Here is a 24,977-nt window from a genome sequence, read left to right on the forward strand (position 1 = left end):
ACCACAAGGCTTAGTGTTAAGATTTTTATAAAAACCGTCAACCTAGGGCTGGCCCGAGGAAGAGAGGGCTGCAGTGTTGTTCCTAACGGAATTGAGGCCAGCTCCGGGGCTGGGACGGCTCTGGGGACCCCAGAGAGGCAGCAGCACAGACAGGGTGTTGAGCTGAAGGCAGGACAGGGCTTCTAGCTCTGAGCGGAGGGTCAGGAGCAGCCAATCCCGTCTGACCCCCAGACAGGGACAGAGAGCCTGACCCACTGTGGGCAGCTCCCATCAGACTCCCTGAGGCAAGTCCTGGAGGGACATCTTCACAAAGAGGGTGGCAGATGGGTACTGGTCTCCGTTTTTGGACAAGAGGTGGACGTGCCGGTATCCTATCGGGGACAGGCAGGAAGGAGCACACGGTGAGAGGTCCAGTCACTCAGGAAAGATGTGTCAAGGGACAGCCTAAGGGATGCCAGGCCCTGTCTCCCCGCACCTGACCACCCCCTCCCCTTGACAGACTTACCCTGCTTGAGGCAGCTCAAGGGGATGGTGCTCTGGCCAATGAAGTCATTCTTGGAGGAGGCGTCGTAATCCTCCACCACGAAGCGCACAAGCGCCAGCTCGGGCACATTCACTTTAAATTCAAACTCCTTGTCCCAGCGAGGATTGAAACCTAGGGGTGCAGGCACCAGGTCAACAGCAGGGACCCCAGTCCCAGCAGCCAGGCCCAGCCCAGGCGCGGCACGTACCGTTATTGGTGATGACGGCGGTCTGGCGGCTGGCCGTGTCCTGGCTCATGCCGTGAATCTCCACCGTCACCTTGGGGTCCACGATTGAATTCTTACTCTTATTGACTTTTGGCAGCTGCTGCCCTGTGATGACCTGAGGAAAGGCGGGGGGCAGTGAAGGGGTGAGGAATGGGGGGGCGAATAAAGGGCCACCTGTCCTTCCTACAGCTGGTCATACCTTGATTTTGAGCTGCTTTGGATTAAACCAGGACCCCTTAACCAGGGAACGTGAGTTGAACGTAGAGTTGGGGTCTCTCAGAAAGGCAGGCTTCAGCACGTAACCGCAGGACCCATTTTCCTGGAAGCGGCCCTGATACACGTCCATCTCTGGCCCAGGTGTCTGGAAGTTCAGGGCCACTACAGCAGGACAGAGCAAACACAGGCTGTGGGCTGGCCTCGGAGGCCTGAGAACACAGCCTGCTCAGTGCATGCACGGAGGCCTGGAGTCACTCAGTGAGGGAGAAGCAGGGTCCAGCCTCACTCCAATGTTTCTGTCCTCCTGCCACCCTAACTGACCCACCCCACCAATCTCACTTTCAATTTCTGGTGCGAATTCAAAGGACTAGTGTGACACCAATGGGGTTTCGGACACGTGACTTGCTGGCAAGGCAAGATTTCCAAACTATGAGCTTTTAAGATCACAAATCCTTGCTTGGGCCCCCAGAGGTCCTGGCCCCTGGCACTCCAGCCGCAGCCAGCCCTACCTATCTGGCAGCCCCCATTCCACATTTCCACGGGATGGTAGTTGGAGGAGTCGGTTCTCCAGCCAGCCGGGTAGATCCTGCTCAGGTGAGTGATGTTGTGGTGGACAAAGCTGTTTCCTGCGGGAGTGTGGGTTGGTCAGAAGAGGACGCCTCTTGGGCTGCTTCTCCTCACTAGCTCTGTGTGGTAACGGCTTGGCGTGGGGGTGATGTTTGGAGGGTGCGGGCCAGGCCTGGCATGGGCCCGCGCAGCTGGTCAGGGCCAGGCTCACCTGATTCTTGGAGCAGTCGGAGGGCCTGGTTCTCGGAGAAGGACACCATCTCATAGAAGGCCTGCCCAGGGGTGCCAGGTTTGGCAAAGCCCCCAAAATGGACGCTCTTGCAGTAAATAATCATATCCGAGAGCTCCTTCACTAGCCTGAGTTTGTCCTCCTGGGGGCCATGGGGAGGCCCGGGTTAGAGTCAGAGGTTGGGGCAGGTGGGCACTGAGAGAGCCAGAAACCCAGTCACAGAGAGAGAAAGACAGAGAGAGGGGAGCAGAGGGTCTGAGTGGCAGCCACAGAGAATTGGGACAAGGCAAATATCCCAGGGGGTGATGGGCGATGATAGGGAGGCAGGGCCCCAGGGTGGATTCCCATCCCCCCGAAGCTCCCCCGGGTACCTTGGGCTTGTGCTGCACTCGGCTCCTCACTGCCTCATCTTCCATCTCTGCAGCCTCATCCTCGTCTGACACAGTGGCCTCGGGGCCTCCTTCCCCACCCTGGGGTAGGAGCCCTCCCAGCTTCTTCCCCTTCAGCAAGATCTTCCCCTTCAGTTGCTAAGGATGGAAAGGCAACTGGTCAAGCCCCTCCCAGCCAGCCCCCCTGCCCTTCCTCCCAGCTCACCTCTGGGGAAGGCAGGCTGGTGGTGACTCCCTCCAGGGGCCGGTCCAGCAGCAGGGGCCCCAGGATGGTGCTCAGGTGTCGTGCCATCACGCGCTGCTGCTCCAAGCTGCAGTGGTTCTCCAGGGACAGGATGACGGGGTAGGGGGAGGCCTGGAGGTCCCAGGGCAGGTTAGGGGCGCTGGTCACCCCTACCATCCTCCTCTCAAACCCCTTTCCCCAGCGCACCCACCTTGAAGGCATAGTCCCGGATGGCCCTGAGCACGTCGCAGAGGAGGATCTTGGAGGTGAACGTGTAGCCGTGGTAGATGACCGGCTCCAGGCCGGGCCCGTCCCAGCAATCGAGCTCCAGGCAGCGGCAGCCTTTGCACAGCGCCCTGCGGGCAGGGCTGGTAGCTAGTCCCCCAGCCAGCCCTGCCCCTGTGGCCACCGACCAGCCCCCTGGGGTCCTGCCCCCAGGCTCCCCGCCCCACACACCGGATGTAGGCTTCCGTGCTGCTGGGCCCGGCGATCTGGTCTTGCGTCAGGTAGGTGTTATGCGAGGACGACACCAGGTAGTGGCTGAGCGGCTGGCTCATGTCCTGGTAGACTCGCCGGCGCGCCAGGCTGAAGGCGCTGCCGTCGGCTGACAGCAGGTACATCAGGAAGCCGTCCTTGCTCATCTGCCGCTGCGCCTTGGCTGGGAGGGAGGAGGCTGACAGTCAGGGCCTTCTGTGGGCCAGACTCCTCCAGGGGACCTTCGGTTGCCCCCGCTGGGAGAAGAGGCGCTCCCCCCACCTGTCCTTACCCCCGACTTTCCCCCCCAGTCCCGTACAGAGCTCGTCCTACATATCTCACAGAGGCCAGTAAGTGTGACTCTCCCAATCAAACTGTGACCACCTCAGAGTGAGGCCCGGTCTCTTCTGCAAAGCCCTACCCCATGAGGCCCCCCAAAGGCAAGGCCTCATCTCCTTCTCTGTGCCTCCAGACTGGAGCTCCCTACAGGACAGGGGTCCTTCTTCTCTGCTGGGCCCAGGATGGGCACAGAGAAGGAAGAGGGGGTGGGATACCCGTTTTTCCAGTCTCCTCCCTATTTCCTGAACCCCTTGCAGGAGGGTGCAGAGTGGGGTCGTGATGCTGGAGCCCTGTGGCCCATCTGCCTGCTGTCTTGGGACAGGCAAATCCGGACAAGGGGCCCTGGGGCTGGTTGGGATCCCCTTCCCTCCAGCTTCCTTCTCTCTGGCTGCAGTCTCCCCAGGGGCCTCCTGGCCCAGTGTGACCCTGGGGCTGCAGATCGCTGGCCCTGGCCAGGCCCTCACCACTCTCGTCGGGCTCATAACGGTCAATGAGGGAGAGGGCCAGCGCGGGCCCTGCATCCTCCTCCCGCTGCTGATGCTGCAGGAACTTCACTAACTGATCCACCGACAGGGTCTCCCCGGAGCCCGCAGCCTCAGCAAAGGTGCGGTCAATCTCCTCCCGCTGGGTCAGCATCTTGTAGAAGGTCTCAATCTCCTCATCCTCCAGGGAGTCTGTCTGGGAGTGGTCACATTCCTGCAAGGCCAGGTGGGCAGGGCTCAGCGCTGACCCTAGGCTAGGGGCAAAGACCCACTGTCACACAGCCTGCCCTCGCTTCCCGCCTCACCCTGAAGATCTTCCGGGCATAGCTGTCGTCCACCTGGATGTTAAGCTCCTTTAGGAAGTTCTGCAGCTCCTTAAAGCTCATCTTATTGTCCTTGTTTTTGTCAGCTTTTCGCAAGCAGGAGCGAATCCAGCTGGATAAGAAGTAAGGAAAGAACCCAAGAGCCCTGGTAGCCGAGGTACAAGCTAGAGCCACAGCTCAAAGCCCAGGGTCAAGTCCAGGTGGACTGAGCCCACCTGTACACATAACAGTCTCTTTGGAGGAAATACTGCAACCTATTAAGGGCTCTTTTTCCTTAGCTGGCTTTGAATTCATTGAGATTTTTATTTTATTTTTCTTTATGGGCCTTTTCCGGTTTTTAAAAACATTTCTCACTATAAAAGGGTTCACTACAGATAATTTAGAAAAGGCAGAAAAAGTAAACAAGCAAATCCCCTATTGTTCTGTCTCCCTAGGGTGATACTGTAAACATTGCAAGGCATCTGCTCAGCATTATTAATCATTAGGGGAATGTCAATCAAAACTACAACCATAACAAGTGTTGGTGATGATGTGGAGAAATTGGATACTTGCATACTATTGGTGAGAATGTAAACTGGTACAGCTACACTGGACAACAGAATGGCAGTTCCTCAAAAATTGAAAATGGAATATACCATATGACCTCATAATTCTGCTTCTGGGTTGTAGGGAAAGTAAAGTGTCAGGCTTTTCTGCCCTCCCGCTATTAGGATTGATGATGGTCCCTGCGGTCCTGAATGCATGCCTGACGGCGGGCACCTGGAGTGGGGTGTGGGCTGATGTAGATGGGATTCACCTGGGCTGAGACTGGGCTTATAAGGGCGGCATCAAAGGGACCCCAGCGGAACAGCAGAGCAAGAGAGCGAAAGGAGCAGAGAAGCAGAGGCCACGAGAGAAGGCCGGAGCACCCAGAAAGAGTGAAGACTTGCTGGGGGCTGGGAGTCCTGCCAGGGTGGATTCCCAGGGTGGAGTCCCAGCACCCTGGGCCCTACCAGCTGACTCAAGCAGGCCCCCCTGCCTGCCGTGTACCTGGTAGAATCCCAATAAAAGCCTGAAAAAGCCACCTAGGGCTCCGGGACTCCTCCTTCACCCATCTGCTCCATCATAGAGATCCTGAGATCATAGAGATATTTTTTAAAAATTTTAAAAATTGGTAAAAAATATGAGATGGAGCCTGAGAGTGATGACTGGTTGATGACTGGCACTACATGGGTATATGCCTAAACAGGTTGAAAACAAGGTCTCATAGAATTATTTGTACACCCATATTCATAGCAGTAATACTCTTCTCTCTCCACCATACGAGGACGCAGTGAGAAGGCAGCTGTCCACATGCCAGGAGGAGAGCCCTCTCCAGAACCTGACCACGCCGGCACCCTGATCTCGGACTTCTGGCCTCCAGAACTGTGAGAAAGTTCATTTCTGTTGTTTAAGGCTCCCAGTCTATGCTATTTTGCTAGGACGGCCCCAGCCAACTCTCCCCTATCCAGGCTGCCCTGGGAACCACGGCAGCTGGTCTCTATAGGGTGGGCCTGACCCCACTGCCACCGGAAGGATACTGCTGCAGCTTCTGCTGCTGGTCCATAGAGCCCGAGTGCTCGATGATCTTGCGCAGCCCCCGCACCCAGTGCTGGGCGTCAGCAGGCGACGGGGCGATGAGGTCCAAGGTGTTGCGCTGGTCCTTAAAGACAATGGAGAAGCAGCGGTCCTCGGGCACATCACGGGCAAACTTCTCCATGCCCTCTGTGCGGTGTCCCATCCGCACATCCTGAATGTCCTCGATGGTGACTGCAAGGGGTGGGGTGAGAGGCAGAGAAAGCCACAAGGTCAATCCCTGCCCTGGACACAGCCGAGGCCACGGCGAGGGGTGTGCAGCTTAGAGACACAGACCCGGGGCTGGAGCTCAGGCCTGAGCAGAGAGGAAGGAGAAGGGCAGGAGGACAAACAAGGGGAAAGGGAAGAAAAAAGGAGGAAGGTGGACAGACTGAGATGGAGAAAGAACATGGGGCTCAGCTGTGGTGGGCAGAGCACAGGGAGAGACAGACAGACTGGCCTCAGTGGGAACCCCTTGGGAACCCCTAGGACCTGCTGTTCCCATGCTGAGAGGGAAGAGAACCCCAGGAGAGAAGTGAGGCAGGACCCTCAGAAATGGGGGAGTCCTGCACCCAAATGCTGAGGGCCCTTCTAGACACCTGCAGGCCCCACATGTGTGGCATGAGCGTAGCCTGGGCAGCAACTTGGAGGAGTGGGCATGTGAACCCGGGGCCATCTGGGATGCAGGGGCTATCCCTCTGCCCCCAGCCCCCTGGGCCCTACCAGCTGACTCAAGCAGGTCTTGAAAACAGGAAGCTGAGCATGGCTCCTGGGTCAGCACCCCCACCCCTACCCGAGGGAAAGCCCGGATGCCTTCACTGCTGATACTGTGATTGCCTCTGGGAACCAGAGCGGGGGGGGGGGGGGGGGGGGGGGGGGGGGGGGGGGAGGGTTGCCTAGTGTTGACAGGATCAGGGGAGACTGGGGAACAGGGCACAAAGCCAGAGAGAAGTGGGGAGGCCTCTGCTCCGCTCCTCCCTCCCCTGGCCTCCGTTTCCCCGAGCAGAGTGCCGCTGAGGACGGTGGTCTCACTGCTCATGCAGAGAAGGGAAGCCACCACCAGGCATTCCCAGCACAGGCCCATCTCAGAGCCTCTGGCTGGGAAGAGTGCTTCTTCAGGCCACGCTCCTCCCCTCGGTACACCTGGTACCCTGCTCCCACATCCGCACCTTTGCAGCCCCTGCCCCTTCCTGCTTCTTGCCTCTGCACCTTGGCTCTCACTGGGTCCCCTGCCTGGATGTCCTTCAGGCCCTTGTGCTCACAGCTGCCCCAGCTCAGGTCTCCTCCTGCATCTGCCCCCTTGCCTGCACCCACCCAGGCTAGACGCACAGCGGGAAGCTTGCCTGTGGCCCTGGGCTCTGAGGCTTCCCAGGCCTCAGACTGTAAGATGTTCTGTTTCCACTATGCTGCCCCCACCGGTGTCTAACAGGAACACCCCGATGGGGCAGAGCCCTGTGAAGGAGGCTAGCTGGTGCCAGGGCAGAGGTAGGCCCGGTCACTCCTGTGCTGTGTGCCAGACCCGGCCTGAAGGGGGCTTTCTGAGAGCTCTGTGGGCTCATCCCCTCCTAATCTGTCCTGCTCTGTTGAGAAACCTTCCGTGGCCCACATCCCCAGGGGCCAGGCCGAACTGTCTCCCTCTGACCCTGCTCCTCCACAGGCACAGGCTGGAGTCTATACCTTCTCAGATGTCCAGCTTGTGTCCTGACACCAGGAAGACCCTTCCTGGGTTAAAGTCACCCTACAGGGCACCCCTCAGTGAGCTGACTCTCCCCTTTCTCCTGTCCCCCCCTCCAACCTGGGGCTTGTTACCCACAGACCTGCCAGTGGGCTCACCCTGCCCTCCCCCAATTCCCCAGATTGAGATAGATGAATGGGTGAGGGCTTTCCAGGCATCTGGGCAACTTGAATTCCAGTTGCCGTGGTTTCTGTGTGCTGCCCAGTACAGCAACCACCACCCACCCGTGGCAATTTAAATATAAATCAGTTAAAATTCAGCAAAATTAAGAAGTCAGCTCCTTAGTCACACTAGCCACATTTCAAGTGCTCAGTAGCCACAGATGGTCAGTGGCTAATGTATCAGCAACAATTTAGAACATTTCCATTAACACAGGAAATTTTTTTTTGGATGGCATTGGCCTAAATTTTCCCACCAAGCAAAGGTTATACCTCTCATTTTATAGAATTCAGCAGAACCTTCTCCCTTAGGCCTTGCAGGGAACACTCTCCATTTTCAAGCCTTGGGTTCCTGGATCTTTTCTGAAGTTTCTGGCAAGTCCTCAGATCCCCGCCCTCAAGGGATATCAAGGCCTATCTCTGTGTGTCCCAGCCCTGTTCCACCTCAGCCTCCAGGGAGGAGCTGTCACCTGTGGCCACACTTTACATCCCAGAGATATTGCTATCCGGAAGGGCCTTATCTGCCCCCGGACTTTGGGCCTGGCTTTTGGCTTCACCACACCTGGAGTTCTAGTCCTCCCACCTTCCCACAACTGACTGAGCGTCTACCTGTGAGCTCAGAGGGTACTGTCTAGCTCCCTCCCTACCCTGAGTCTGCTTTCCCCATCTGCAGTGGCCACAGTATGTGTCCTACCCCTAAAAGGCTACAGCATCTCCACAGTGGTCCTCAGTCCACATCTGCCCTCTCCAGCCCAGCCTGGTCTTGGCTTCCCCTGTGTGGGCCTGGCTGTTAGACTGACCTATGCCCCACCAGGCCAGGCTTCCATTTCCCTATCTATGAACCATGATTGACTGCCAGCCCCAGCCAGTGTAGGTTCTCCCATCTGCACACAGTTTCCATTCCCTGCCCCCTGCCCAGCAGGTGGCACTCACATAGCTGGGACTCTGGGCTCCGCATGACTTTGCGGGACTCCTGCCAGATGGTCTTGCAGTCCTCCTGCAACTTGTAGAAGCGCTCTCTCCGCCACGAGCTGGACTTCACCTTCAGGAGCTGGCTTCCCTTCAGCAGTGCCTGGAGGTCTTCATCATCCTGTAGGCCTAGGAGGCAGAGCTGGTAAGATGCCACCTCCTCCACTGTCCCCGCTGCCCCAAGCTGGCCCGTCCACTTTTCACCAGCCCCATCCTCTGCACTCTTCACTTCTTCCTCCACTCATGTTCCAGTCTGATCCCAGAGCACTGCCTCCTCCAGGAAGTCATCTCTGATTGTCTGCTGAGACCAGGCAAACCTTAGGACACTTGCCCACTCAAAGTCACACTTTATACACTATGACCTGCACTCACAGCTCACTGGACAAAGGATGGGCAGCAATTCCCAGGACACCTAGTTCCCGGGTGATCAGACCCCTAGGAAATGGCCTGACTCTGAAAGATAAGGTCTTACTCTTAGGGGTCAGAGTGACCTGTAGGAAGCTGGGATCAAAAGAGCAGGCAGAGCATGGAAGAAAAGGGGCAGATAGAGTGGACTCCAGATGGAAATGGACCCCCGAGCACCACACAGCCCAACAGCTGCCCACCTCCAGTGGCTCTGGAGTCAGGGGTGCTAGGTCCAGGTCCCCTTCTTGAGTAGCTATGTGACCTGAGCAACTGACTTCATGTTTTAGGGCCTCCACTTTCCTGTCTGTAAACTGAGGAAATAATAGCATCCGCGTCCAAGGGAAGTTCTAAGGTTAAATGAGATGATGTGTGAATCTGGGGAGCTCCTGAGGTAATGAGAATTGTAGTTCTTGGTGTCAACGCTGTGGTCACTGCTCCTTTACCCCTGCTGCCCCCACCCCTGCCTTGGACCTGCTTGAGTGTGTCTCTGATCCTGGCCTCCAGGAGAGACAGACTGCAGCCTGTGTTTGGCCTGCTGGGGTTGCCTCTGTCCCTCCCTGCTCACCCCATCTCTGAGTGTCCTGGAACTGGGGCCCCTCATAGTATAGCAGCCCTAAGGCACAGTGCAGCCCTTTCAGAAGCTAAAGCAGAACTCCACAGTGAGAACCAAACCCCTGGCTGCCTGTCCAGCTCATTTGCTGTTAATCAGAGACATATTGAACTGAGGCCTGGGGTCCCAGAGATACCATGTGCTTTGCCCTACCAGGCCCATGCGGGAGGGACCCAAGTACATTGAGCTGGCTGCCCCCGACCCCCCGCTCCCACCATGAGCAGTCCCTGTATCAACTGTGATCAAGGAGACAACCTTTCCCCCACTAAACGGTCCATCAATGTGATACAGAGACAGGTACATCTGTATAGATCTATAGCCATGGCCAGCCCTGTTTAGAACAAATTGGCCATCTCGCTACATGTCTGTCACCAGAGCTAAAACCAAAACTGTGTGGCCCTGCAGCAGTCTTTATCTTTTTGTTTCCGCAGAGGGGCGGCATCAGGGACCCTGCAAGGCCAGTCTAAGGGATCTGTACCTAGACCCAAGGGCTTTTCTGAGCCTAGACCCCCCCAGATCCTGATAGCTTCTCCCACTTTATTTATGCTCCCCCTTCCCCACTAGCCAAGCTGGCTTCTATACCCACAGGACCTATAGAACCTTCTGAACCACTTCCCCAGGCGTCAGCCACCTACATCCTCTCTGCCCTCCCCCACCCAGTCCTCTGCATCCAGTGCAGACACAGCCCATTGCTTATACCCATCCCTCTATGGATGTAGGCAACTGCCTTCCTGCTCTGTGCCTCTGTTTCCCCATCAGCACTGGGTGAGGACAGGGTTGGAGGTGTCTCTCGGCCTCTTCAGAGGTGACAGTCTGATGCGACCATCCCCCATCTTTGTCCCAAGTCTCTCCACCACTTCCAGGACACTCCTCTGCCTTAGTGTGAGCAATTTCCCTGCAGGTCCAGGGTGGGGGGCAGCCAATGAGAAGGAGGACTCCTGCAGGTGTCCTAATCTGCTGGCTGTGAATGTGGGGCTTAAGACATGAGGAACAGAGTTTCCAGGCTGCCAGGGGAGACACCCACCCAGCCTGCTGCGGAATTCCATGGCCCTTCTGAGGCTAAGGTGGGACATCTCCTTACTCTCGGCCTACATCCCACCCCAAGCTGGACACACAGATGGGAACATGGGGAGGGGATCGGAAAGTTGAAGTGAACCCCACCCTCTGGATCTGGAAAACACCATGAGGGAATGAAATGTTTATCCTGTCCTGGAGCCAGTCTGCAACCCTATCTGAGGTCAGGCAGAGATAAGACCCCTGGCTGCCAATGTGGCTTCCGAACATGGATCTCAGTCCCAAGGTGGGCCTGATAATAGCCTATCTGAGGGCCATTGTGGCACTGGGCACACACCTCCAACTCAGAGCCTCATTTGAGGCCCTTTGGCTTCTGAGACCTCTGGGCTTCCCACCCCACCCCACCCCACCCCACCCTAGTTCCCTTAGTACCCAGAAAGCCTATGGACGCCCCTCACACTCCTTACTCAGCTGTCATACATTTTCCTCCTGGGGAGAGGGGGAGCCCTGTGCTCAGGGTCCCAGGTTGACCTTGCAGCTTTCCTAGCCGGCCCAGGCGAGCTGCATTCAACAAGGGGGCAGGAGGGCAGGGGTGCTGCATGTGTGACTAGGGGGCTCAGGGGTGCTGGAGGTCCTGCCCAGGTGCCTTGGGTGATGTGTCACAAAGACACACTGGGCCTGGGACCCACAGCCGTACACAGATAGACACTACCACAGTCATACACTGCCGCACACGACCGTGAAGAGACAAGGAGCCACAGCGTTTGCCACGGTGCCACACCACACGCTGCCACACGGCATCCTCATCGTGACAATAGCAGCCTCCATAACACTGGTAGTTAATACCTGAATAAGAGACTGTTCTTGGCCCATGTATTTAGTCCCACACCCCCACAACTCTTTGAGAACGCTACTGTCATTATTCCTATTTTACAGATGAGGAAACGGAGGCTCAAGGAAGTTACATAGTGGAGTCGGGACTCAGAAGCCGGCCCACAGGTCAGTGCTCGGAAACTGGCTGTAGCCACTGCTCAGGGACATTTGCCACAAAGAGTAACATCAGAACAACCACATAACATACACCCACACAATGTCATAGAATGACAGACTCAGTCCCCCGGGTCAGCCACTGTCACAGCTGTCACAGTCACAGATGGTTGCACTGCTTCACTGTATCACACCTGTCACACTAGTGCCACAAGGTCACACATCTGGTTACCCAGCATTATATATCATCATGGCTGTACACTGTCCCCAACTCCCGCACGAGTGCAGTCACCACCGGGCCACCCACTGTCCCACTTGTCATATCTAGGCACACACATTTGCACGCTGGGCCATGCAGATGTCTTGGATTACACAGTCCTACCCGCTGCACCCCAGGTCACATATTCCGTGCAGCCTGAACAGGAGGGGTTAAGGGTGGTGAGGCAGGGAGCCTTCGAAGGACTGAGGTGGACCAGGAGAAGAGAGCGCCAACCACGGCTCACCCCACATGCCACCTTTGCACAGACAGCCCCACAGTGGGTCACACACTCACAGAAATACTAAGGGAGTCCACACAAAGGTAGAAGGCAGGACGCACCCGGCGCTCAGGAACAGATTGTGCGTCCTGCCCAGCTGCCTTCCCGGCTCCGCAGATCTCGGTGGCCCCTGCGTCCCTTACCTGGCCTCTGCCCAAACGGTGCCGCCACCTTGAGGCTCTGCTCCTCCAGGTAGCGTTTTCTGGAGTAGCTCCTGCTCGGGACCCCCAGACATTGCATCACACTCGGGAAGGTAATCCCTGTCGCCCGCCAAGAGTGGCCCGGGACGGCGCGATCCACGGAAGCCGACCTCGCCGGGAGAGCCGCCCCCGGGAGCGGAGCAGGGGCGGGGCCGGGGCGCAGGAGGGGGGGCCGGGGCGGAGCCAACCGGGGACAGGAGGCCCCACCCAGAAGGTGGGGCGCTCCAGAGGAGGAGGCAAGTCCAGCATGCAGGAGATGGAGGGAGGAGAGGAGCTGAGTCTGGGGCGGAGTGGGCCAAGCCCATAGTCCAGGGGGCAAACGGGTGGCAAAAATCAGAGCCCAGAGAGAGGTTCGTGGGCGGAACCGGAGCGAAAGAAGCGGGAAGGGGGTGGGGCAGAGTCGGGGGGTGGGGCAGAGCCAACCCCGGGAGCCAACCGGGAGCCGACGCGGGCCTTGGGCACCTCTCTGGGCTCTGATTTTTGCCACCCATTTGCCTCCTGGATTATGGGCTTGGCCCACTCCGCCCCCAGACTCAGCATCTCTCCTCCCTCCATCTGTGTCCTGGACTTGCCTCCTCCTCTGGAGCGCCCCACCTTCTGGGTGGGGCCTCCTGTCCCCGCTTGGCTCCGCCCCGGCCCCCCTCCTGCGCCCCAGCCTCGCCCCTGCTCGGCTCCCCGCTGGCGGCCCTCCAGGCAATCCGCGGAGGAGGCGTCACTGGAGAGGCGGTGTCCGGGGGAGAAGGGTGGGACCTCGACTTTTGGGGGGCGGGGTCCAACCGAGGGGCGGAGCTTTCAGTGGAGAATTCCAGCTGCCAGGGGCTGGGCCAGCAGCAGCTGAGGAGCAGCGGTGGAGGAAACCTAAGCCAGACAGCAGAGCTGGTTTTAACCTCAGTTGCTCAACGAATTCACTGTGGCTCAGCTTGTTGCCTCACTCCTGAGCCTCAGGCAGCCTCTAGCCTTCTCTCAGTTTCTCTGGGGTAATCCCTAAGGTCCCAAACGCGAATAGAGACTTGAAAAAAAAATGCTGATCTTAAAATGAGTCTACTCAGGCAGGCTGGCTTTGATAAATAGATGAGAAGGGCTGCAACTTTATACGAAACTGTGCTGCCAGTGTGCTCGAGGAACAGAGAATCCTTTCATGTAAGTTACAACTTCCCTTTCATTCACCCAGCAATTATTTATTGAGCCCCTACTGTGTGCCAAGGTCAGGCCACCACCCAGAAGCCTGACTCATTCCTCTCTCACTCTCTGCCTCTGAATGGTTCCTCCATTCGCCTCATTGACAATGAGTCACTGGAAAAACTTGTTATTAGCAAAAAAACAAGCACAGCAACAACAAACTGAAACTCAGAGTGACTGACTGCGTTCACACCACAGAGAATAAATCATGAGCGATGTGTTCGTGTAGATGAGCTGAAGTGGGGGCACAGCCAAACTGTTCTTCCTTTGGGAAGAGGAAGGAAGCAGAGTGTGAAGGGAGCCTCTGTTTTAGAGAAACCACACAAGGGTTCTTAACTGGAGGATCGAGGATAAAGTCACATCTTAATTTACTTCCTTTGAATTCTTACGTATTTTATGCATTTGAAAATATGCTTCTGGGACGGGCCCACGGTGCCGTAGCAGTCAGTGTGGATCACTTTCTGTGTAGTGTGGGCCTGGAACTCCAGGGACAGACAGCTTTGCAACATAAATGACGTGGGAAGGAGCAGGTCAACCCAACTTGTTACAATGGCTCTGGCACCGTTATCTCTTGGTCCTGGCTCTTTAACCATGCCCACTAGTGCTAGATCCTCAGAAAAGCTCCTGTGAAATAGGTATTCCCAAGGCTGAGAAAACAGGCCCAGAAATGCAAAGGAACTTGCTTAGGGTGACACAGTAAGTAGAGGCTAAGCTTGGACTGGAGTCCAGGACTCCTGGGTCCAAGATGGGGCCACTCTTACAGCCTGCTTCCACTTTCATAAGTGCCACCTCTTACAATGAGATAGGAAGGATTAGATATAGGAGGACTTAGTGGACGTGGATGTGTTCAGTGAATGAGTAATATTTTTTCGTGCACTTTTGCGAACCTGCTGGAGAAGTCAGTGCCAGCCTGGCCAGAGTGGAGAGAGCAGGAAAAGTGGGTTTGAGGGAGATAATTGGGGGACTGTGGTATTAGTTTAAGGACTTCACAGGCACAGGAAGGAGCCCCTTAATTCTTGAGCCCAGTTCTGGTCACATCTTTCCTGGCTTGGGACTTCCTTATGGTACACCCTCATTTCCCAGAGAACTGTAGACAACAACCCACAGGGCATGGTACCTCACAGGGCGGGGGGCGGGGGGGGCTCCTACAGGAATATAGCACCTGCTGGTACTGGGCACTGTTCTAATTGCCTTACAGGTATTACATCATTCAATTCAATTCATTCTTCATAGCAAACCTATGAAGTAGGTAGCGTTCCTGTTCCCCATTTTACAGATCACAAAACAGAGGCGCAAAGAAGTCAAGTGATTTGTCTGAAATGAAAAGCCAAGACTTGAACCCAGGTAGCCAGAGTCCAGACCTGTGTGCTGTACTCCTCTGCATGCATCTGCACAAGGACAGAAGGCACATCTCATACCTTGGTGGGCTCCCCAGGCCAATGGAGGGGGCCTTTCTACAGTAGACCCCCAAATATCCAAGCTAGATAGAGTGGTCCTACAGCACACATCCAGTGATGTGGGACCCAAAATATAGAAGGGGTACAGATTCGCCAGTGTCAGTGTAAACAACCTGGAACAGCATAGGGCACAGAGACCAACCCCCTCTCACCACCAATTCTCCTGAACAGATTTTGGCTTCCCCATCTGGCTTGCAGGGAGACCAAAAACAGAAAAGGGCAGCAATTTGGGGTGGTGCACTACAAGTGGCAGGTCTCTAGGGAAACAGCTTGGGCTAGCCCCAGCGTCCCTGCTGTCCCTCCTTTGTCCAGCGGAGCCCAGTGTCCTCGCGCCGGGCACCGGGTCTGGGCCAGCGCCTTGCTGTATTGCTCTCTGTCCAGGAGAGCGCAGCAGGCTCCTAGCTGCAGGGCTTGGAGGTCTTGGGGTCCTGCCAGCCCCACAGGAAGGGGCTGGACAGAGTCAGGCACTTAGGAGGCAGGTCTCAAACAGGATGGGCCAGATGATTGGGAGGCTCTCACTGAGCCTCCATGCATTTCCCCTCTAGAGGGGATCCCAGAACTGCCTGAGGGAGAGACTGGACAAAGGCACTGTCTCCTGAGCATGGAGCCCAGTCCAGCCAACATGAGCCAGAGGTGACTAAAAGAGGTCTGAGTTTGAGGCAGGCATGGAAGAGGTGGCTGTCTGCAGGGTAGACAGCACTAGCAAAGGGGTGATGAGAGAAAGTAGCTCTCTGAGCTGCCCAGCCTCCCTTCTGGCCAGTTTGGCAGGAGCTCCAGGGCTGTCTTTGGCCTGAGGAGAGAAAGGGCGCATTGAAAGGGGCAGGGATCCAATGATTCAGCTGGAGAAGGTTGCCTTGAGGAGCCAAGGCTTTTGGTGGGAGGGTAACAGCTCTGAGCACTGAATGAGGTTTCTCTGGGCCATGGGGACCAGCTCTGGTCCGACTGGGAACACTAGGCTGGCTGACAGAAACATCTGAGTGCCCCTGAGTTCCAGAGGGTCCCTAGCTGGAGGCCTCTGCCTTTCTCTTTCCGGTTTATTATCTCCATATAGTGTTCAGATGGATAGGGGGTGGGCACCAAATTCTCCAGCCCCATGGATACTAGAAAACAGGGTGCTATGGTGAAGCAGTGATTGTGAGAGGCAGGGTTTGCTGAGCTGGCAGATAGTCTGCAGAGGGGAATCCCCAGACTAGAGCAGAGAGCTGTAGGTTGAGGGTCGCTGCCCAGCCAGAAGACCTCCAAGCCCTGCAGCTGGGAGCCTGCTGCGCTCTCCTGGACAGAGAGCAATACAGCAAGGCGCTGGCCCAGACCCGGTGCCCGGCGCGAGGACACTGGGCTCCGCTGGACAAAGGAGGGACAGCAGGGACGCTGGGGCTAGGAACGGCCCTGGCTAACCATGAGGGTGCGTAAATGGGCCGGCTCTCAGCCTGGGGGGGCTTCGTGATAGCGATTCGGGCTGGGAAGTTAAAGCCGCAAGATCCGGCCTCCGCCAAGCGCGCACCTCCTCACCCCACCTCCCGGCGCCACGCCCGCGCTGCCCGACGCCGACGCGGGCCGGGCACGCCTGGGTTTTGGGGAAGCGCTTCAGACGGGCCGGGCGGGCGGTGGGAGACTTGCTTACTCGCGGGTGCTGGTTCCTTCCCTCCTCGTCCCTCTGCGCGCTCCGGACCTCGGAGCCCAGCCCTTCTTGGCCAGAGTAAGGGGGGTCAGTTTGTGTCTTCAGGGGCGTCGTCTGACCTGAATCCGTCCCCTCCCCCCAGGTGGGATCCGGGGGACACGCCTGGAAACGCCCAGGACCGCGCCTTGCAGCCCCCCACGGGAGCCGAGGACCCAGATTTCCCCGGCGCGACGGAGGGACAGAGGCGCGGGCCTGGCGAGGGGCGGGGGGCCGCCGGAGGAGCTGGAGGTCCCCGGGCCAGGTCCGGAGCGGCTCCCCCAGGGGCGGCCCGAGGAGGGGCTCCCCGCGCGCCGCGGGGCACTCACCGTGCAGGGTCAGAAAGTCCCGGCCCGAGTCCATGCCTGGCGCGCGGCGCTGCGGGACGGGCACCGCGGGGCTCACGTGCGGGGCGGCAGCGCGGGTGGCCGCGGGTCCGAGCTGGGTGTGATTGACCCGCTGGGAGAGACGGCGGTGGGAGGAGGCTGGAGGGGGGCGGGGGACACCGCCCCGCCTCCCGCCCCCTGCGCCCCCGCCCCTCGGGCTCGCCAACCCGAGCCTCTCCCCGCCCCCTCTTGGGGACCCGCGGGGAGGGCCGAGGAGGGGGCCGGGAAGCTCAGCCAAGCCCAGCTTCGGTCGGTGGCGCGCCCTGGCCAGAAATAGCAGGAGCCCTCGCGTTTCCTCCACCACCGCCACCCACCGGCCCGGGGCCCTGTCATTACCGCGGGCCCGGCCACACACCCTGCCTGTGGGCGTCTTGCAGGGCTTGGGGCGATGCCCGAAAGAATCCGGCGTCATGCCCGGGGAAGGGACTGAGAAGTCAGACGCCAGCCCGGCTGCTGCTGAGGGGAGCAGGGCATTCAGGCCTCCTGCCCGGCATCCCGGCATGATTGGCTTACCCTTCTGCAAAATGGGCTCGTAGACACAAATGGGGACGGCAAAGAACGCCAGGACCTTGGGCTGTGCAGGGAATCCCCTTCTCTTGCTGGGAAGTTTCTAACCCCAAAGGAAGTCCTGCTGCCCGTCGCCCTTTGGGAGAACCCCTTGGGAGAGCTGGGCTCTGGGTATGAGAGAGCCCCCAGAGGGCCCACAAGGTGGACCGAACAACTCTCTCTGCAGCAAATCAGATCCTCCTCGAGCCTTGCTCCTCCTCCCAGCCAGAGACATACGAAATTCTGACACCAGCAGTTGACTTGGCTTCATGACAAACATCATTCCTATTTATTCACATCACCTCCCAGCCCCAAGTCCCAGGTCCCAAACCAGGGCATTATCCGGAACAGTTGCCTCTCCCTCTGCCCTGGTGCCCCTGGTGGGGGTTGCAGCCAGCTTTTCCTCTGCACACCCCAGACCTATCCTGCCCAGGACCCCTTCTTGCCTGTGGCCCAGGCAAAGCTGCTGAAGCCTCCTCCATGGTTTGGGGTTGTTGGACAGGATGGGCACGGTTGACTCAGAGCTGGCATATGCAATCAGGTTCTGCCAGAAAAGAGGGCTGGGCCACACCCTGCTCAGAAAAACCAGGCTGCTGCTCTGACCTGGGGGTCAGCCACGCTCCAATTCCCTCCTCTCCCTGCTGCCTGCTGCTCCCTCTCACAGACAGGGAGGCACTCTGCTCTCTTCTGCTGGATCTAAGCCTGTATGACTGTAATTCTTGGGGGGCCGAGTGAGAGCCTTTGTACCAAACCACAAAGTTACTAGATTCTGCCTCCTCTGTCCTCACCTCCCAGGGTATGCTGTGGCCCAGCCCTGGTCAGTCCTCTAACTGAAATAACACATTGCCTACCTGGTACAAATAAGTGCCTAGTGGACAGACACGTGCTGGATTCCTTGCTCTCCAAAGTCGTCCCCCACCTGGTCCCCTCTACCCTCGTGGTGATTGCAGAGCCAAGCCCAAGGCGCTGATGCCCCCCAGTGCTTGAGAGTGCTGGGAAAACCCAGCTGAGCTCCCTGCAGAGTGCTGGCCCCACGTCCATATGCATCAGGAGGTGAAGTGAACGCTGCTTCTGCCAAGGAGCAGCTGTGGCCAACTGCGGGTCCTCAGCTCATGCCAGGAAGCCGCGATTGACCTTGCGGGGATCTGGGATGGCTCAACCACAAAGTTTCTGAAACCACTGGTAATCCCAGGGCAGCATGGAATAATTTCGGGTTAATTTCCCGTAATTATATTTGTGGAATGTTATTACATATTCATTTGTGAATCTAACTGTGATGTTTATTTCACTGTAGACTAAGTCCCTATGGTCACCCACACCCTACCCACCCTGAGTGCAGAAACAAGTGCTCTGTGTGAGGAACAGTCAGGAGACCGGCCCCCAGGCCCTGTCTGAGGGAGGAGCCCCAGTCCAGCCCATCTGAGGGAGGAGACACACTTAAGTGTTATGTGAGCTGAAGAAGACACTGAAACTCCAGTTTGAAAACTGTTCTGCTACTTTATTTATTCAACAAATATTTATTGAGCACCTACTGAGCACCAGGCACTGTTCTAGAGACTTGGGAATCATCCATGTACAAAATACACAGTGAACAAAGCCTCTGCCTTCGTGGAGCTTAAATTTGAATGGAAAGAAAAGAGACACTAATAAACTTAAGAAATGAATTGTTTAGGATATTAGGTTTACGGACAACTTAAAAAGTCAAATAAGGGAATTCAGGAATAGGAGAGGGAGGGTGAAGATTTTAGCAGGTTGGTCAGGCATGATATGGGGAAAATGGCATTTGAGCAAAGAAGGTGAGACAATAAGTCACTCAGCACTATCTGGGGAAGGCAGGGGGACAGGCCATATCATGGCCTTGAGGCAGGAAAATTGCAGGTGTGTTGGGAGACCAGCAAGGAGGCTAGTGGGGCTGGAGGAGGGAGAGGGAGCGAGAGGGACAGTGGGGGAGGACAGAGAAGTAATGCGGACCAAGTGTTGAGCCTTTGAAGGGCATCCACTGTAGGAGACACGAGGAACAATTGGAAGATTTCAAGCCGAGGAGACACATGATCTGACTCACCTTTTTAAAGAATCACTCTGGCTGCTGGAAGGAGAAGTATCATAGAGAAACGGTCGAGGCAGCCAGCCCAGTGAAGAGGCTCTTGAAATAATTCAGGTGAGAGTGAAAGGGAACTGCTAAGCAAATCTTTCCTGTTTTCTGCTAAAGAGTCACAGGCCTGGTGCAGTAAATAATGCAAAGTAAGTGTAAATGACAAGTTTGCTTCCTTAATAAGTTTATCTAAAGGAGGTGACATTTTAATAAGTTCGAACAGCCAGCCAGGCTGATTGAGCTCCCAGGCCATCCTTGGATACCTGCATCTTTCCCCCTTTTGTCAAGAATATTTGTGCTCACTGACCAATGTTATCAATGTAAGGTGGTTATGTATAAGACACCCTTTGTCTCTAGATGGGTGCTCAGACCTTATGGGGCTACCCAGGTCTGAGCCCTCATGCAGGAGTAAAGAAGCTTCTCCTGACCTCACCATTCCTGAAGTACCACTTGTTCTGCCCTTGCCTGGGTAAAAGGCTAGAATTTATTTCTGCAACAAGAGTAGTAAAGGTCCTGAGAAATGGTAGGCCAGGTACGTTTTGATGGCAGAGCCGGTAGGATTTGCTGGTGGGGCTTTGAGAGAAAGAGAAGAGTCCATTTTTGGCCAGTAGAAGGAGGGAGTCCCCAGTAACTGAAACAGGAAGGCCGAGGAGGAACTGGTGTTCTGAGTTGGGCACATTAAGTCTGAAGTGCTTTCAGATACGAGGCGTCAAGTGCAAGATGGGCATCAAGTCTAGAGTTTAGGAGGGAGGGGTAGGCTGGGGATAAAATTTGGAATGTGTTTCAAAACATGTTTATCATATCTACAGGCTCTCACATAATGCTTGTGGAAAGCTACTTGGCCAGGATCTTGCTGGAGGGCTCTTTGGCAATGTCTCAAATTTTTAAATGTACCTACTCTTTGGCCAAGAATTCTAATCTTTGATTTATTATTCTCTACGTCTGTGATATTATCTGTATTGATGTACAGAAACACTGTACAAAGTAAAGTTCATTATGATATTTCCTATAGTGAGTTCCCCTTCATCTGTTAGAAAAGAAAAAACTCAGTCCTCTATGAGCTGCTGCAGAATAACTGGGGAAAAAAGCAAATGATATGACTATCTTTATATATTGTACATTTTATATATATATATATATATATATATAGTGCACAATTTAGTAAAATGTCATTTGCTAAACACTAGTAGTTTGTATAGATAGTGTTTGTATAGATAGAAAAAAATAGCTGGAATGCTTTGGAAATAATCAAAGCGAAGGGATTGAGAGGAGAACACCTTGTTTTTACATTTAAAAGGACAGGTTTATTAAGAAAAGGAGAGAGAGGGCCTCCCCGGTGGCACAGAGGTTAAGCGCTGGGCTGCAAAGCTGCCCGCAGCCTCTGCAGTGCCGGTTCGATCCCCGGTCACTGGGCGAGGGTCTCACATGGTGCACAGACCTCCCCTGCCGCCCGCTGCTCCCCTCAGCAGTGTATTTTGTCAGTCTGTCTGTTCTGTTCCCTGCTCTGGCTCTGGTGAATTCTCTCACCCCTCCCGCACTTCTCACTGTACCCATAAATAAATAAATAAATAAATCTTTAAAAAAAATAAAAATAAAGAAAAGGAGAGAGAAAAAAGAGGCACCTGCATAGTCCCAGGCAGGCAGGTGAGCAGCCAGGAGGACATTTTTTATTCCTTATGTACCATTTGATTTTTTTTTTAACCATGATTATATGCAACTTTTGCAATTTAAAAGTTAAAAAAAAATTGAAAGGTCAAAAATGATACCGAGAGACAAACATTCAGTTCAGCAAAACAGGTTGGTCATACAGTGGGGAGGCTCAAGACATGCCCTCTTGCTTCCTAGTGGGTCCCGGGGGCTAAGCCCTGTGTTACGTGGTGCACGGTGTGAACCATCCATTATTTGGTTAGTCAGAGAGCAAACAGAAGTTGAATGCTGGGCAGAGTGAGGGGTGAATTCAGCTTATCTGGCAGAGAGAGAGAGAGCAATAGGAGAAGGAGGTGGAGCCGGGGAGGCAGGGAGGAATTTCGTAGGGGAAAGCAAGGGAAGGAGTGTATCCCTTAGAAGAAATGGGTTTGCAAAAGAAAGATGCTAATAACCAGTCCCGTGCAAAACGGGAACTGTATAGTTATTGACTGCGCTTGCTCTGACCTTAAAATTTTATGATTCTTGACCTTGGTTGAATTTATTCTCAGCCCTCCAGGCCCCCCAATTATCTAGCTGCTGTGAATTTGCTCACTGCTGTATGTATTATTGCTGCTGTGTATGCCTTAGTTTTAGCAAAATATGGAGTTCTATTGTGGGGGGAAGCAAACCTCCATCTAAAAAAAAATAGAAAAGAAAAAGTACCCTCCTTTCTGTAGCAGGAAACAGTTACAGAATTGCATTTTTTTTTTTTTGAGAACTTGCCCAACAAGAATTCAGTAGAAGCAGGTATATTTACATTATTGTGATGTTTTTGTTAATATCTCCAAATAACATACTTTGAATTCAGAATCACTTCTTAGTTGCTTTCATAAGCCTCCTGATCCTCTTCATCACATGTTAGTGATCAGAAATGAGATGCACTTCCCTAATCCCTACCTGTAGACCTGAGTAGGGTCTTACTGTAAATTGTAGGGAGCGTCACCCTAACTTGTGGGTAGTGCGAGAATCAAGTGCTGTTGAGTTTGATTGGCGACGGTTGTGGTATGGGGTATCTAAAGGCTATTAAATGCAACTTACAATGCTTAATTTAAAAAAAAAAACCCTCTATTCTTTTAGTATTAAAAAGGGGGGTAGGGGATGGGCAGCAGCAGATTTGCTGAAAGGTTGAGGAAGACCAGGACTAAGTATGGCCGTTGCCACTGGAAGTATTGGAGGGTTTCCAGAAGCCTTGACCTGGATGGAGCACAGGGGGCTGTATCCAGAGCACAGGGGGCTGTATCCAGAGGGTGGGAAAAAGGGGGTGAGCTCACCCAGGCTGGGTCAGACTCCCTGCGACCTTCTCAGAGGCTGTTTGGAGGCAGGAAGGAGAGGTCAAAAGTGCCACCAGACTCCATTGTCCTATCTTTCCCTGAGATAGGAAAGGGAGCCAGGGAGTCTTCAACAATCAGAGCTGCCTCTGAGCAACAAGACCACCGGGTTTGTGCAGGTCTGCGTCTAACAATAGAGTGGTGGAGGCCCCCTGGACTCCACGAAAAGTGCGCCACGAAAAGTTCGTGGACGAGCTGCAGCAGGTAACGGGCTCCCCGCTGCCCACGCGCTCGAGGTGGCGTCGCACTAGCTGACCTTTCAGGGGAACCCAGAGCACCCCAGGGAAAGCTACTCCCTCAGAACTCAGCCACTCGGCCCCCTCTCTTCCCACCCACAGTTCCTTCCTTTGCTGTTGGGGGTGTCACTGATGTGTGGACAATTGGACCAGACAACCCACTTGCCCGAGCTCCCCCAAATCCCATCTTCCCCTAAAACTACGCTTTAGTGGACATACCAGACAGCAGCGGGAGGAAGGCTTTCAAGAATAGGTCTGCACAGACCCTGCCCCCGGGCTTAGGGTGTTTGGGCAAATAATTTTGGGGTGCTGGGTACCTGGAGGGCAGGCATGTTACATGTCACTTCGTGGCCTTCTTACTCCATGCCATCCACTCCTGGCAACCATGACCTGTTTTCTGTTTCACATTGTCTAGAATAACCTACAATTAGAATCATTCAGTATATATGTAACCTTTTGAGAATGGTTTCTTTTATCTAGCATAACTCACTTGATATTCATCTATGCTGCTGTCTGGATCAACAGTTTGTTTCCTCTTTATAGTGGAGTGTTTTCCTTTGTTAGAAGTACTGCAGTTTATCCTTTATCAGTGGGTAGGACATTGGGTTTTTTTTCCAGTTTGGGGAGATTATGAACAAATCTCCAAAATATTTGCATATAGGGTTTTGCATGCACCTAAGTTTTCAGTAAAATACCTAGAATTGGGTTTGTTGTATGTGTAATTTTCTAAGAAAGTGACAAACTCTGTTTTTCAGAGCTGCAATACTAGTTTATATTACCAACACAATAATATGAAAATTTAAACTTAATTCCACATTCTAATCAACACTCACTTCTTCAGTTTATTTTTTGGCTTTCTACTAAAAAAAGTCAGTGCCGTGGTATCACATTGTGGTTTTAATTTCCACTTCCGTGATGACTAATGATGGTAGTCAACTCATTCTTTTAAATCTCTGCTTGGTCTTCCGTGTTCAAAAAAGCCACTGGTTATGCTCACTCTATAGGCTTATTATGTTCCTGTCCTTTGTGATTCCATGACAACCAGCATATATCTCACCCGGACTGTAACCCACTAAACTGCAGCTCACTAGCTCTCTCTCGGTCTCTCTCACTTACACACACACACACACACACACACACACCTCACCCCCATCTGTTTCTAGAATGGGTGTTTTAATATTTTGATTTTTTTTCCAGAAGCATTATCTCACTTTCTTTTGGCATCTCCAGCAGCCTAGACCTGAAACAGAATTCTATATAATAAATATTAAAAACGCGACTTTAACTGGTAAGTGAGTGCAGGGAGGGACGGAAGTAGTTAGGAAGGTTTCGCACTCAGACTGGCCTTTTGCAAATTGCCCCTCTCTCCACCGTGGCCTCAACGCTGAGCTCACCTGCCAACAGGTGATGCCAAAGCTGCCAGCCCGTGCTCAGGTGGGGGGCACCCACGCGCCGGGGGCGGGAAAGCGGAAGAGGCGGGGCAGGAAGAGGAAGTGCGGCGGGGAGAGAGCGGCTTCTCAGTTGCCATGGAGACCGGCGAGCCGAAGGCGCCGCCGGTTCCCGAGCCCGGGTCCTGCGCGCTTGCTGGGGCCAAGTGGACGGCGACCCCGCGCCCGGCCCGGCCCCGCAGCCCTCGCCAGCCACCCTGGCTGTGCCCCCTCGCCCACCCCGCCGCCTTCCACGGTGGCCTCCGGGGCCGGCCCGGCCGCCTCGCGCCGCTGCCCGAGCCGCACCTGCTGCGTCTGCGCCCCACCTCGTTGCGCACCCAGGACATCGCCCACTTGCTCACGGGCGTCTTCCGCGGCTTGTACACTGCCGAGGTCATCGGCGAAGAGGTGAGCGCCAACTTGATCAAGGCCCGCGGCAGCGAGGATGTGCGCCACGAAAAGTTCGTGGACGAGCTGCAGCAGGTAACGGGCTCCCCGCTGCCCGCGCGCTCGAGGTGGCGTCGCACTAGCTGACCTTTCAGGGGAACCCAGAGCACCCCAGGGAAAGCTACTCCCTCGGAACTCAGCCGCTCGGCAAATGGCAGCGCTTATCGGTTGCCAGATGCAGTGCCCGTCCATGCGGCGGTGTCACAGATGTTCTAGTGGAAGGACGCTACGCGTGCGCCCCCAACACACACAAATGCATCTCCCCACAAATCTGTAGCACCTCGCTAGCCTTAAGCCCACACACACACACACCCCACCCCACCCCGCCCCCATGATATATT

At 55.1% G+C, this 24,977-nt stretch overlaps 2 protein-coding genes across 3 annotated transcripts in view; one reads left to right on the top strand and one right to left on the bottom strand.

Moving 5' to 3' along the window:
- Window positions 1–9: 9 nt before the first annotated feature.
- Window positions 10–16,968, bottom strand: PLCD1 (phospholipase C delta 1). Of its 2 annotated transcripts, none has more exons than XM_037526477.1 (15): window positions 16,818–16,968; window positions 8,411–8,575; window positions 5,551–5,779; window positions 3,974–4,103; window positions 3,651–3,882; window positions 2,830–3,031; window positions 2,585–2,729; window positions 2,356–2,505; window positions 2,133–2,288; window positions 1,744–1,903; window positions 1,475–1,591; window positions 949–1,127; window positions 732–864; window positions 506–655; window positions 10–371 (listed from the first exon to the last, which is right to left on the bottom strand). In XM_037526477.1, the coding sequence occupies exons 1-15, from the start codon at window positions 16,849–16,851 to the stop codon at window positions 271–273; spliced, it is 2,283 nt and encodes a 760-aa protein (XP_037382374.1). In that variant the 5' UTR covers window positions 16,852–16,968; the 3' UTR covers window positions 10–270. The 2 variants fall into 2 exon arrangements, with proteins under 2 accessions (XP_037382374.1, XP_037382366.1); XM_037526469.2 differs by lacking the exon at window positions 16,818–16,968 and adding an exon at window positions 12,142–12,318.
- A 7,320-nt stretch (window positions 16,969–24,288) lies between these two features.
- Window positions 24,289–24,977, top strand: part of DLEC1 (DLEC1 cilia and flagella associated protein) — a 45,934-nt gene continuing 45,245 nt past the window's right edge. The window contains exon 1 of the mRNA XM_037501558.1: window positions 24,289–24,672. Within this exon, the coding sequence (XP_037357455.1) occupies window positions 24,289–24,672 (384 nt within the window). The remainder of the gene's footprint in view (window positions 24,673–24,977) is intronic.

The sequence above is a fragment of the Talpa occidentalis genome, unplaced genomic scaffold (genome assembly GCF_014898055.3).
Source record: "Talpa occidentalis isolate TD23 unplaced genomic scaffold, MPIMG_talOcc4v2.1 talOcc4.10, whole genome shotgun sequence".
In the NCBI taxonomy this organism is placed as follows: Eukaryota; Metazoa; Chordata; class Mammalia; order Eulipotyphla; family Talpidae; genus Talpa; species Talpa occidentalis.

What these genes read in the sequence shown, in the direction of transcription:
- PLCD1 (XM_037526469.2), bottom strand. Translation starts at nt 12,238, where the DNA reads ATGCAATGTCTGGGGGTCCCGAGCAGGAGCTACTCCAGAAAACGCTAC. An exon ending in GAGTGCAGCACAAGCCCAAG is followed by an intron (nt 1,904 to 2,132) that starts GTACCCGGGGGA and finishes CATGGCCCCCAG; the next exon opens with GAGGACAAACTCAGGCTAGT. An exon ending in CTTGAGCTGCCTCAAGCAGG is followed by an intron (nt 372 to 505) that starts GTAAGTCTGTCA and finishes TGTCCCCGATAG; the next exon opens with GATACCGGCACGTCCACCTC.